Genomic DNA, 14,435 nt, shown 5'->3' on the forward strand with positions numbered 1-14,435 from the left:
GTGCTTTGCAATAATCCTCTCTCTGCATGCAGTCCCTTTGAACTCATGGCTTGGTTTTTGCTCTGATATGCATTGTCAGCTATGAGACCTTCTATAGAGAGGTTTGTGTCTTTTCAAATTATATGCAATCAATTTAATTGACCACAGGTGAACTCAATTTAAGGCGTTGATATATCTCAGTAGCAATCAACAGAAATGGGAGGCGCCTGAGTTTGTTGCTGTGTTATTATAAAGGGTCTGAATACTTATGTGATATTTCTATTTTTTTCATTTTAATTCATTTTAAAAAAATTGTCTAAAATTCTTTTTTTTATTCAGCTTTATATAAAATTTAGAAATGGTTATAGTTTAATCTTTTAGTTATTTTTAAAAATTCCTTCTATTTTGACTGAAAGTCCCCTAAAAACTTATTCAATAAATAATTCAATTTATTTTTGTTAGGTTCCTACAAAAAAATACACTTAGTAATCATTACAAAAATACCATCAAACTCTGTAATTAGGAACACATATACACGTATGTACAAACACATCTCTCTTTCCAGTGTTTTGACATGTCCATTAATGGCAAGGAATGAAACAAATGAAGAACACATGAACATCAGCAATAGGTAAACCCTCCTTTATCACTAAACAATGACTGTCAATGTCAGATGGATGTTGTTTCAGCTAATCTCTTTCCTGTCTACAGCCATTGTAACTTCACATAAAATATTGTAGTGTCATTTAAAAACCTAGCAGTGCTAATTGTAATATCACTGCCTGTCCACAGCAGGTGCTCAATACTGACCACTTGGGCTGGATGAATGCCTAGGGTCAGTAATGTCTGGGGATTTATAGGTCAATTAGGGGCAATTTATCTTTGGGGGTTTCTCAAGAGGTACGAAGCCAGTCCTTTTGCACTGGTGCACTGGCCAGTGATGAGATATGGTTATTATTTGGATGGTCAACCGGCAAGAGCAGCCTTAAGTTTTCTCTATCAATATTGTAGGTGTTGTATTGTGGCCATGCATACCCCCTTTCCTAATCTCTAACCTCCTGCATAGTCCTAGGTTGTATCCATTAGATATAAGGGAAAATATCAAAAAGATTTAGAATGTAGGAGGGGTGCAAAGGAGTTGAGTCTAGGGACCCTAAGTCTACACATATTCTGTAAATACAACAAGTAGAGCCTTAGATATCCCACCACTGCCCAGTCACTGATTAAAGAATTCCACTGAAATCCAAAAATGTCTGTATTTCTGTGCTAGTCAAAATCATACAGGGATTTTCTATTTGGGAAGTATTTAAAAATTATTTCCCTTTCATTTTAATCTAGATTTGGATCTAGATTCAATTTAATCTAGATTTAAATTAATCATTCATTAGAAGAATTGCTATTATCAATATATGTCTTTAATAATGAGCTTTTTTGATAATTGATTGCTAGATGGCAGAATGTGTCCTAGTTGTAATATGCATTAAAATGAGCAATCCAAAGACAGTTGTTTTGATAGTATGACCATAGTCATATATCAATATTATAGCCTAAGGACAATTTTGAGGGAAAGTCATTTAAACTAACTGTACATTTTTGGGATGTGGAAGGAAACCATTCTGATGGATGCTGTAAAGTATCATACTTACTTGAGGATACTTTAGCCATTATTTAGATGCCATGAATACACCACTTCTACCTGATCGGTGTCTCGCATTTGTTTCCACCTTGTTGGACCCTATTGCTTCTATTGTTTTAGCAATTTGACACCTACTATGCACAGCTAGGCATCCAGGAGTCTTTAGGCATTTTTAAAACCTATTAAAAAATAGACATTTAAAAAATGCCTAAAAACACATGTACAGGCATTTACAAATGGCTGTACAAGCCTTTGTAGGAGTTTTAAAAACACTTCCTATACAAGTCTATGGAGGCAGCAGAGGTGGCAAACCTGCTCGCTTGCTGCATTGAGCGCCAAGAAAACCATATGGAAATGCTGCTGCCATCTGTCAAAGGAAGGATAATTAACAGATATATTCTGTCCATTGTTACCTGTTTTTTGCAAGAGTAAATCCACTCAAAAATGCTTAAAAAAAAATCTTTACAAGCCCTTAGTGAGTATTACCATTGAAATGTATGGTTTTCTAGTTGACTCCTTGAAATATAACATCATGATATATATATATATATATATATATATATATATATATATCTGTGTGTGTGTGTACATTTTATATAATTGTACTGTTCCACTTCTCATTCACCTAATAAAGTGGTCTACAAAAAATGCTATGAGATAAGGACACAGCAGAGAGGCCCAGTAAAGGTCCCCTTCAATTTTTTTTATTGCTATCAGCAGTGGTTGCTATGTTAAACCAGGTGTCAAATGAATTAGAAACCTATATCACACCATGTTTTAATGATGTCTTGTTACTTATATGCACAATTGAAGATTTATGGTACACCTTTAAAGTCCTTGCTTAATTATTCCATATTCCATGACAATGCCCATTAGGACAAAGAACGAGGGTGAAAAAACCCAACAGAGACACAGACAGAAATAAAACATATCATTGGGCCCAAGCACTATTAATGCTTCATCATGATTTATTGTATATTATTATCCCAATGCTGCATTTTCTGTTCATTGCAATTTAAGATTGGTACTGTACTTTATATTTTGGACAGTTTATTGTATTTTGCACTGCATTTTTTAATGGAATACGTTTAAATAAAACAGAACAGAAAGACAACTACAGTGCTATATAGGACAATGCTATTAGTTTTGACAGAGGGAAGATGAAGAAATAATGTTTTTTTATGCAATTGAAGCCATTGCTACATAATTATTAGCTCTGTCAAAAACAACATAGTATTCTCGGATAAATACATCTCCCAAAATCCACAGATCTCCTGAACTGGTTGGCAGGTTCATAGCCTGAAATCCACTGCTACAAGCCTGCTGGCTCTGTGGAAGAGAAAAACAAGCAACAAAGATCAAGATGCTAATATAAACAGGCAAACAGGGGGCAACTGTAGCAATGCAAAATGTGTGGGGTCTGGAGGCAAAGGGACTGTTTAAATGATGCACACAATGATTTATGTGATTAGCATTAATATTTACAAATACATTTGAATCCAATAAATGTCTAAATACAGTAGGCTGTTTACCCCAATACCCCAAGGCTTCCCACCATTGCACTGTTCTACACTAAGAGCACACCAAGGTTTAAAATTACTGTACTTTATTATTACAGGTATTATTGTTCATGTTGTTTCACTGTACAAAATTTCATGGAAAAGTAGGACATTAGAAATAGCCAGTACATCTGTTGTTAGTAGACTATAAAATTCACAAACACTGTTCATCATTTTTCCTGTTTTGCTTTATATGGGGGAGAACAATAACAAACATGGAGAGGAAAAACGTAAGAGGAAAGGGATGGAGGGTAAAACATTAACATATAACAATATGATAACAAAACTATATATATGTATATATATATATATATATATATATATATAGGAAAAATGGGTAGGACTGTCTCAGGAGTATCTTATCCTATTGTGATGCTACTTAAGTATATTTTCACTATGTTTATAAATAATGTTATGTCACTGTTTATTACTTTGTGTACTTGTGAATTATCTGTATAGTACTTTATCTATATTATCAATAAAAAATAAATTGACCCAAAAATACGGTAGACTGGATTATTTTGCTATGAATGCACTTGTTTTTCGGTATCTACACAGGAATTTTCTTTGATACAGAGAATAAATGTCCTATCACATTTCCTGAAAGAGAACTTTTAAATATGTTCTGCAACATGAACCTACCTGTCGCACATATGCACTGGCTGGCAGTGGATACTGGACACCATTGATTGTAAACACAACGTTTGGCATGTTGCTGATGTTGTTGCAGTTGATAACATACTAAAAAACAGAATGTACATACACATAAGTAAGCTGTTATGGCTATGCACACATCTTAATGTATGCAAACTAGTTTAACATTAAAGCTACAAAAGTATCACCTGTCCACTTGAATCCTGACTTGCTCCAATGTAATACTGTATGTTGGCAATAGGGGTAGATGGTCCAGCAATTAGAGAAGTCCCAGTATCAACAATAGCTTGGCAGGAGCCACTGCATGCAATTACCTGACCACCAATGGATATGCTGTGCAAAAAATATTTAAATTAATGTTTTATTTATCATAAATATACATTTTTTTCTTGTTGAGTCAATATTAAAATTAACATTGGAAGATATTGTTTCTATTTTTGTGTACTGTTACAAAGTTATGTTTAATTTTCTTAATAAAATATGAAAAATAAAAAATATGAAAATCTAAAAGAAAACAAAAGGTAAAGGTGGTTTTAGTGTATTTAGGATGAGGTATAATGTTTCAGTAAAAACTCAAATTCACTAGAAGGTTATGATTATTAAACTATTAATATCTATGATCTTTTTGTTGAATAATATATTTATTATATTTCTATAGAATTAATAAATGTATACATTTAATGTATATGATTTTAGTTTAAATATGTTATAAATTTTATGTAATAATGTATGTATAAGTTTGTATTTATTGAGTGGGATTTTTAAAGTATTAGTGTTTATTCCCTTCTTTCCCTGACTGCAGCCTCCCCACTTGATCTCACGTGCATTCCCCCTATGGGAGGAATAGTTTGTGTTCTAGTTGAATGCAGGCTAGATTCAATGTGTTCCAAATGTTTCCTGTGGAAAGATGTTAGCTGTCATAAGAGGGCGATTTCTGCACTCCGCAAGGGAAGCCCAGGGTGGTGTAATTTCTGGGTGGCATTTTTTTTAATACATTTATATGAAATAGTATAAATATAATAGGACATTACATGATAATTTTGGAAAACATGGAAAACTTAAAAAACGAAACGTATCTACTGTAAATTACTTGATTATATAACTGAGGTACTTATTTAAGTGGAATATTGGAATCATGGAAAAATTAGTATTAGAGATTAGTAATTATGTAATTACGACAAAACTGTAGATGGATCAAGCGTAACCTGCTACAATGTATTTAGGGTTCATCATGAGCTAAATTGATATTTATATATACGAAGCTACAATTAATCAATAAATACATTTGAATATAAATATTTATGAATTATAAACTTTTACAAATGAAAATATTAAGTGAAGAATTTTATATGAGTCTATTAGAGTTATTAAATGGATTTTAGGAAGAATATCAATAGTATGGAGGTTGAACATTTTACTTACAATCAATAATGATTTATGAGAAGGTTTATTAAAGTTACATATTCCATAATTCATGCTGGTTTATTTATATATTAATCTAGAGAGTGTTTGAATTTATAAATGGACAATTGGATGCACCTATTTGTATTACATGAATTAAATGATTTTAGGGACTGGTAGTGGATATAGTATATGTAAGTTTATTAGAGATGGGTTACAGTTACAAGATTGACTATTGTCAAATTTGAACATTGTCAAATGTATTGTTGTAATGAAATATTCCTGTTTTGAAAATTCCTGAAGAAGCAGAATGAAATCCGCAAAATGCTTTGAATGAATGGAAATATAAAAAAAAATTGAAACTTTGATATTTACTGTTTGTTGAAATTTTAGACTTTTAACAAAAGTTTTTTTAAAAGATCGTATTTTGATTGTATTAAGTATACTAATGTCCTTTATCCAATATGAGAATTTTTTTTGTGATTTGACTTTGAGATGTGGCACATGTTAACTGTAATTTAACCAATTATTTCCAATTTAACGCTGCACTCTTCACCTATAGCAAGCCCCCACTCAGCCTCAGGAGACTGGTTGCGTTTCCCAGCACACGGTTTCCCCCAGGACTTTTCCCCCCAGGAAAATGTCTTTGGAAAAGAAATCTTGGGTTCCACAGGAGGGACCATCACAGTAGGATTTGGATCCTGACTGCCTGCTCACAGCTGTGTCAATTGGTTAACAGCATTGGAGTCACAGGTCGGTCCAGTTAGCATAAATTCACAAGATCAGAAACAGGCAAGGTTAGCAACAATAAATCACACAAGTTCACACACCGGCACCAAGTCAGCCTAGCTTAACGTTACAACAGGTGCTGGTGACTGGGAGCAGAGAGTCAGGAACTAATCTGCCTCTAAATCCCCTTCAGCTGTGGGGCTGCCAATAAAATACATCAGGCTGCACAGCTAAAGGGAAGCAGGGGCTGTTGCTATTTATTCTCCTTGCTGCTCCAAGTGACATTGCTGGACAAAATACATGATGTGGGATACTGTGGTGGTGCACAGTGTGGAATCACTGGCTTGATTTCCTAATACCACCCCCATAAAAGATGTGCAATTAGAATTATTGATCCACATTGAGTGTCTGCATAGTTTATTATCTTTGGCAATTTAATTGCTGTATATTTCTGTTCTTACCTATCCAAAGTTATTTGCCAATATGTTTCTGCAGTAAGAGGGACCCAGTTCAGGCTTCCACTGTAATATGAGGTGTCTACCCCACCAAAGAGAACGAAGCTTCCACTCTGCCCTTGACTGGAAAGAGGCACAATTAATACAAGCCAAATTACTACTAAATTGAAGCATTAGCATGAAAAATATTTTTAAACGTCTAACTATTTAGAATAGATAAAAATTTAACCTGCTATTCTCTTTTTTAGATCATATCTGTTTTTTCAGGCCTTTACCAACAGCCAGTGGTCTATGTATCTTTTTGTGCAATCTGCCAGTTGCTCCTATGTCATGCCCCCACTTGATGCTTTTTCTATGTCCATATATTCCGCTGATTTTCTTACATTTTTTTATTATTCTGCTGTGTCCCTCCTTATCAAAATGATTCAGCTCTGAGCTGAACAGATTGCTTGGATAAGTTACAAAAAATATTCCACATGTCTTTATATAAAACAATTGAACATTTTCAAAATGACAACTTACAAATATCATAGAATGTGACTAACTACCATTACATATGACCTGAATGTTTTAGCCCTTGTAATGTACTGTCCCATCCTACTTCCCATTTTGCTTTTATCCTTTTTTGTATTTTTGAAGGATATTACCTCAATTTAAAATAAATTTGTTTTAGATTTAAATTGCTACTCTAACAGGCCCCTAAAATGATGTTGTAATACTCATGTAATATTTGAGTGCATTTCAATTGTTTAAATCCCCCCACCTCCTACACAGTCCATTCAACTGGTACAGAAGCATTGTAATAGCAATATCTACTCACGAACTGAGATAGACAGAGAAGAGATCCTGAGGGATGAGACCCTGGTTCCACATATTGTCAAATACAGGGGTAGCTTGAGAAGATGCTAAACTTGGAAATGCCAATCCCAATATTCCATCAAAAGGAGAGTAATATAGAAATGATCCAGGTTCAGACTGGCTCAAGCCAAAAATTTGGTTAGTAATCTGGATGTTTCCAACCTAAAGTGAAAAAAGAAAAAAAAAATGCTGATTTTTTTTTCTACTGACCTAAAACTTTAATTTTTTTTAAAATTAAAAGTAAGCCTTTTTGTTTTTAAAATTTTTACATACAAAATTTTGATTATTATTAGTGAACTTATAGTTAGGGATGAGCGAGAATGCCTCTGACAGTCTCAGGAATAGTTCCCTGAACTTCCGTTGGGTCCGCAAACCTTCCTGCAAACCGATTTCACAAATTCTAATGAAGTCCAGGGTGCAGGTTCCCATGGTCCCTGGGCAGGTACAGGCCTGTGACTGTGAGGAACCTGCGGTCACAGCTGATTAGAGGCACATGGATGCCTCCAATCAGCTGTGACTGCAGGCGAGTTCATCTGAGTTCAGTTCCCACGGTCACTGGGCTGTATTTATAAGTACAGTCCAGTGGCCGTGGAAACCTGTGGTCACAGCTGATTGGAGGCACGCGGGTGCCTCCAATCAGCTGTGACTGAAGGCAAACTCAGATGAACTCTCAATGGATGAACTCTAAATTAGGCGAGAACACAACCTCGTGTCGAATCACGAATCGTGGCCGTTCTCACATACATGTTCTGTAAACAAGAAAGACCGGATTCGCCGCAAGATCGAAATTACAATTTTCGCTTGCTCATTACTACTCATAGTATGTTTAGAAACTTTTTGCTCTTACCTGAACAGTGTCATATCCAAGAAACCCAGACATGCTTCCAGTGCCATATTGGATAGATACTGGGGTATTGGTAGCTTGGAAGGTTGATGATTGCTGTGGGTTAAACATGTGGTGATTAGCTGAGGGAAAAAAAAAAGGTTCAAATTAATATTAAATCATGAAAAAAAACAATCCGATGTTACTGAGGCACTACCACTACTATGTGCAATATTCTCACTGTATTCCAAAATATTTTGGAATGATACATCTAAAATAAAACCCTACATCCTTGTCTAGTTAGGTTAAAAAACTGGAAGCATTGCAATATTTAACGTTATGTCTGGATATTAATATAGCGTTGGTATTTTTGAATAATGATCAATAAAAGACATGAACAGAATACTTGAACTAAATGTGATTTTTTTGTGTCACATTTGTTAAATCATTTTTGTGATATGCAAGAAACTTGCTTAATCCTTGTAAATCTGCTTAAGAATGCTTATGTGATTTGTAATTTTACAAATCAAGTATTTACCTCAAGATAAGTTTTTTATGAGAGATCAAGGATATCTGTAAAAATTTTTTTGCAATCTGACTCTATTGTGTACATTTTATTAAATTTCCTGTTGTAATTGGCAAAGAGGAAGTGAAAAGGTTTCCGTAGGGACAAAAAACAAAAATAAAAATGTCACTTTTCCCCATATTTATGTTGCTTTCTTCTTGTATTCTACACACATATATAGAAATTCCAATAAATACATTCAAAGTTTATATTCCTTTTTCAGTCCAATAAATGTTTACTAAAAATGTGTAAATTATTTTGTGTGCTACTCACTGCAGGCTGGACTGGAACAGTAAACAGAGGGTACCCATAAATTTGAAGATCCTGTATCAAAGATCACAGTGAAGGACTGAGGTGGGGTTCCAATGGAAATGGTCCCAAAATACTCAATCTGAGTAAAGAAACAAATATATTTTTTCAAATAATCAAAGGTATTCTTGTGTTCATGTTCAAAGTTTTTCATGTTAGTGACTAAAAAAGCCACAACATTGTGCACATTTTCTTAATAAGCATTTTTGTTCAAATAGAAAACCAGAGCCTATTGGGCTCTCGTATGTCAGGTTGTGTATGTAAAGGTTTCATTTCAACACTTCTCGACTCAAACAAACCAGTTCCCTTTTGCTTCTGTACTTGCTATGGTCAGTTTGCCACAGGTTCCTGTTGTTGTTTTGCCACAAATATCAAAATCAGCTGGTGTGTTCTACTGACTTTTACAAGTACATCATTTTAGATTGATTATAATACAATACATTCATACATATATACTTTTAAAGTTTACATACACTTTGAGGATACAAAAGTAGGTATACAACAAATATATTTTAAAATATGTTGTTTTGAAAAACACATTGGCTACTCACATCCATATAGTTCTGCAAGGGCTCACCAGATGCTTGAGCCAAAGATGGGAAATACTTAGTTGCTGGATTATAGGGATGTTTCTTTAAATAGTCGCCCAACAATCCTAGCCTGTTTAGGCGGGCCCTTAAAGATTCTCCTTTTCTGAGGGGAACCCTGTGTGAAGATTTAAATATGGAAATGAATATATCCACACTACTCTGTATATTGCAATATTAACATATATTTGTATTGGGTTTAGAAAAAAAGCCTTTATAGTTACATACTTTACCACACCACATTCTGCCAGAACCACTAGTCCTAAGAGAAGAAGGATCTTCATGATTCTCTGTTCTACTCAGACACCACAGAACTGTCGATGGCAATTCTGTAGCAGTTTATATACAACTTTTTGAACACACCCAGTGGCCTTCGAAATACATAAATCTAATGGGAAATCTTCCATCACCTTGAAAAAGGCTAAGGCTGCCATATTTGTAATCTGGAAATTATTAAATGATAGTCTTTGGCCAAGTAAGGTAGGAATGTAGTAGAAATCATGTGTTGTGTTCAGAAAATATGTACATGCTAAAAAAAGGCATTAATACACGGTAATATAGTATATATTCAATATAATTATCTAAGGTTTTCAGCAAATGCTTTGCAGCCAAAAGAAAATGTATAATCAAACTTATGAGAACTCAAAGGTTTTTAAAATGTTCTCAAATTCTGATACATTTGTAATATATTCAAGCATTGAAGAACTAGTTAAGTTATTGCTCATTTTTAATTACCTTCAAACAAAGCTTTAATAGCTGTTGCTCAAATTTATTTATTATTTTTGGCATTAAGCAAGTCATTATTGGTATATTGTTCATAAAACCATCATTTATTGTACAAAGACATAAAGTTCACAAAAGATAACAATTTAACAATAAATTAGTTTTTGCTGTGGTCTCTATAATTTAATTGTGGGAACATATACTGCTTCATTCTGAACATGTTTTATGAGACCTATAATATAGTACAATACCATTTTTATTTTACAATGAATAAAAACCATTTCACATTAAAAAGGCATAATCAGCAAAACTCACACAACTGATCGAACTTAATTTTCTCCCACTACTCTAAAGGATCCGCAAGGACTTGCAGAAGTGGAGACAATTGGCTTTCATATGGTTCCATAGCTGCAATATTCTGGAAATTAATGTGATGCCCAGACTTCTGTACCTACTGCAGGTGCTGCCAGTCAGAGTGCCTACATATATTATGTCATGCTTCCGCACATTATTTACAAAATTTATCTGGCGACAAGACACACTGAGGATTGGTCTAAAAAGTCTCAGGCTGTCTAAAGCAAAGGGAGGCAAAGCCTTCCCAGATCTGTTACTATACCAACTCATTTAGCGAGACTTTTAGACTAGTGTACTAATAAACACACAAAACTTTGAGTGCAGTTAGAAGAGACAATAACGGAAATGCCTATAGAGATGTTAGCATGGGCTCTATCAACAGCTCTATTTCATCTAATGAAACACCCATTAATAGGCCCTTCACTCTCAGTATTTAATAAATATTTCAGTCCACAATGCCATATTCGTCCCCTCTGTCACCTTTCCTTGCACATCCAAATTTCCACTGGGCAAAGTCGGACCCAGTATTCATGGTCATGTTCACATATACCATTGTCATAGCAGGGCAACTCTAGGGCAAGTAATTTTTTCGTGCAGGGGAATTGATACCAGTCCAAACATTGCAGTCAAACTACCCACGTTAAAAGCGTTGCGCACCATAGAACTCACTTACCTACTTTGATCGCTGCCACACCCAAGACAATTTGACAAACCCCACTGCCATTTGAATCCATATGTAAAGCAAATAGTCCATTGAGGGGAACATTGTCTTAAGCAGTGTTGTTGTTCGTATTCGGGTCGTCCTAATGTTCGACCTGAATATGACCGTTCAAATTCGGGTCGACCCGACGCGAATTGTGCTGGATTCGAAGCCCTGGATTTGACCCTCACACAATGCCTAGAGACATCCCCCATGATGCCTAGGGCCCTCCAAAAACAGCAGGGATGCTCCTCTCCATGTTTGTTGTGGCAGGCAGCCGATTGGCTGTCTGTTACTGCATGCCACACAGGCAGCCATTGACCTATATAAGGCCAGGGCGTGCCTGCATTTACCACTCCTGACAGAGATTTGCTAGCATCACAACCTTTCTGTGCTGCTTGGCTTGCTTTGTCAAAGTGAAAAAAAGTGCTTTACTTTATTAGTCAGATAGATTGTTGGACTGTACTGTATTGGTGTAGTCCTGAAATCTACTGTACTCAGATAGGTAGAGTGTTTCACTGTTAGCTAGATAGATAGCTAGATAGATAGATAGATACTTTGAAAGATAGATAGATAGATAGATAGATAGATAGATAGATAGATAGATAGATCGATAGATAAATAGATAGATAGTCAGTCAGTGTGTTACATACACGCAGCCAGAGGCAGGGTCCCCTCGATGTGCACAGTATCGCACTTGTACTGAGAGACAGACACACAGACACAGTGTATACTGCCGTATATAGTTTGTATACTGTGCTGCATATTACAAGCGTCACTACTGAAGCAAAGTGCTGCATACAACACACACAGGGCACTTGCATTTTTTGTGTCACCCCCCCCCCCCCCCCAATAAAAAAATCCACTTACTGTACAAATTTACATATACATATAGCATATTAGCTACAAAGTATTTTGCAGGGTGTCAAGCCACAAAAAAAATTGTTACATTGTCTGGCCAAAGAGGAAAGGGCAGCTTTGGCAGGGGTGGCAAGCAAAGCAGTATGAGTTTGTTTTTAGCTGCAGACCCAGGAAAAAGAAGCGCTGCTGTTGGTGGTGGGTGTCCATTATTGCCACACCATGAACAAGACGTAGTGGAGTACATGACCAAGCCTGGGTCTAGTGATTGTACCCCCTCTTCATCCCAGTCCCAGACACAGGCCTTACAGGTGTCCCAAACAGTCCATGATACACCTGTTCCTCCTAGTTCTCGAGGAAGAGGAGGAGGTGGAAAAGGATAAGGAGGACATTGCAGGCATTGGAGAAGGGGAGGAAGGGGCAGAGGAGGATATTGAGGGTACATGGCATCCATCTACCCAAACACAAGGCGGCATGTTCCGTGGATGGCAAGACCAGACGGAGGAGGAGGACAACCCTGTGCTGCTGTTCGACCCACAGGAGTGTGGGTCCAGAATTACGTCAGCTGTGGGTAGTTGGAGCCACATGACAGCCTTCATGCAGGAGTGCATAGCCAAAGATGCACGCATAGAACACATAAAAACAAAGAATGACCACTATTGGAATGCATCCACATTACAAGCCTGAGATACAACAACTAATCTTGCCCCAATACAGGGGACCTGAAATGCAGCACTACCAAGAAGTGCTTGTAAGGGACTTGTGCTCAGCCTTTCCAACTACCTGCAGCAGCAGCAGGGATCCCTATGGCAGTTCCACCAGCCATAGCAGCCAAACAACTGCTTTATGCGGCATGGGTGGCAGCAGCAGTAGAGGTTGTCTAAGCCAAACTTTTCAGGCTTTTTTTCAGTGTAAGCAAGCTGCCAGTCATGCAGCAATTGCCAATGACACTCAGCAGCAGTACTCAGTCATGGTGCAGGAATACCTGAGCTCTGCATGTGACATCTGCAACCTGCAAAGCAAGGACCCAGTGGGCTACTGGGTATCCAAGCTTGAGCAGTGGTCGGAACTAGCAGAACATGCCATTCAGATCCTTGCCTGCCCAGCGGCAAGTGTGTTATCTGAAAGAGCGCTCAGTGCAGCTGGGGGCCTAGTGAGTGACAAACGGATTTGGCTCTCCGCAGAAAATGTCAACCAAATCACTTTTATTAAAATGAATAAGGCTTGGATTGGCAATGAATTCAACACCCCCTCTGCAGAGTGTACTGATTAGTCGTCAGCTGCTGCACGGACGTCTCGATGGGAAGAGCACGTTCACAGCATTCGGCTTCTCCTTCTACTCCTCCCCCTAGTGGCCCTCTACCTCTGCTCTGTCTCTGAGGTCTATACCTTGCAATGGAGCTGGGTAACTGTCTAATTTTTTTTACCGAGCACCTCCCTCTGGGCTCTCTGCAACTACCTACATTAAGGCCTATATCACTTGTAATGGAGCTGTGTGATTCATAATTAAATTATTGTATTTTTAAAAGAGAAATACATACATTTTTCTGTCCTTTTTGGATAGAAAGCAAGTGGTATCAAAAATAAATATCTGTATTTTATTACAGAAATACAGACATGTTTCTGTTTATTTTGATAGATAGCAAGTGGTATCAGAATGAAATATCTGTATTTTTTTCAGAAATACAGACCTTTTTCTGTTTATTTTGATAGATAGCAAGTAGTATCAGAATTAAATGTCTGTATTTTTTACAGAAACACAATTTTTCTGTTTATTTTGATAGCAAGTGGTATCAGAATGAAATATCTGTATTTTTTATGGAAATACAGACATTTTTCTGTTTATTTTGATGGATAGCAAGTGGTATCAGAATGAAATATCTGTTTTTTGTTTTATAGAAAAACAGATATTTTTCTGTTTATTTTGATATATATCAAGTGGTATCAGAATTAAATATCTGTATTTTTTAAACAAAAATACAGAAATGTTTCTGTTTATTTTGATATATAGCAAGTGGTATCATAATGAAATATCTGTATTTTTTCTTACAGAAATACAGAAATTTTTCTGTTTATTTTGACAGATAGAAAGTAGTATCAGAATGAAATATCTGTATTTTTTTTACATAAATACATAAATTTGTTCTGATTATTTTGATGTATAGCAAGTGGTATCACAATTAAATATCTGTACTGTTTTACAGAAATACAGAAATTTTTCTTTATATTTTGATAGATAGCAAGT

At 36.0% G+C, this 14,435-nt stretch overlaps 1 protein-coding gene across 1 annotated transcript; it reads right to left on the minus strand.

The window, feature by feature from the left end:
- Positions 1-2,560: 2,560 nt before the first annotated feature.
- Positions 2,561-9,870, minus strand: LOC140339609 (pepsin A-like). Its single transcript, XM_072424380.1, has 9 exons — positions 9,784-9,870; positions 9,520-9,673; positions 8,933-9,050; positions 8,119-8,237; positions 7,234-7,433; positions 6,420-6,536; positions 4,017-4,161; positions 3,817-3,915; positions 2,561-2,944 (listed from the first exon to the last, which is right to left on the minus strand). The coding sequence occupies exons 1-9, from the start codon at positions 9,837-9,839 to the stop codon at positions 2,795-2,797; spliced, it is 1,158 nt and encodes a 385-aa protein (XP_072280481.1). The 5' UTR covers positions 9,840-9,870; the 3' UTR covers positions 2,561-2,794.
- Positions 9,871-14,435: the final 4,565 nt, after the last annotated feature.

Source organism: Pyxicephalus adspersus, chromosome 10, assembly GCF_032062135.1.
Source record: "Pyxicephalus adspersus chromosome 10, UCB_Pads_2.0, whole genome shotgun sequence".
In the NCBI taxonomy this organism is placed as follows: Eukaryota; Metazoa; Chordata; class Amphibia; order Anura; family Pyxicephalidae; genus Pyxicephalus; species Pyxicephalus adspersus.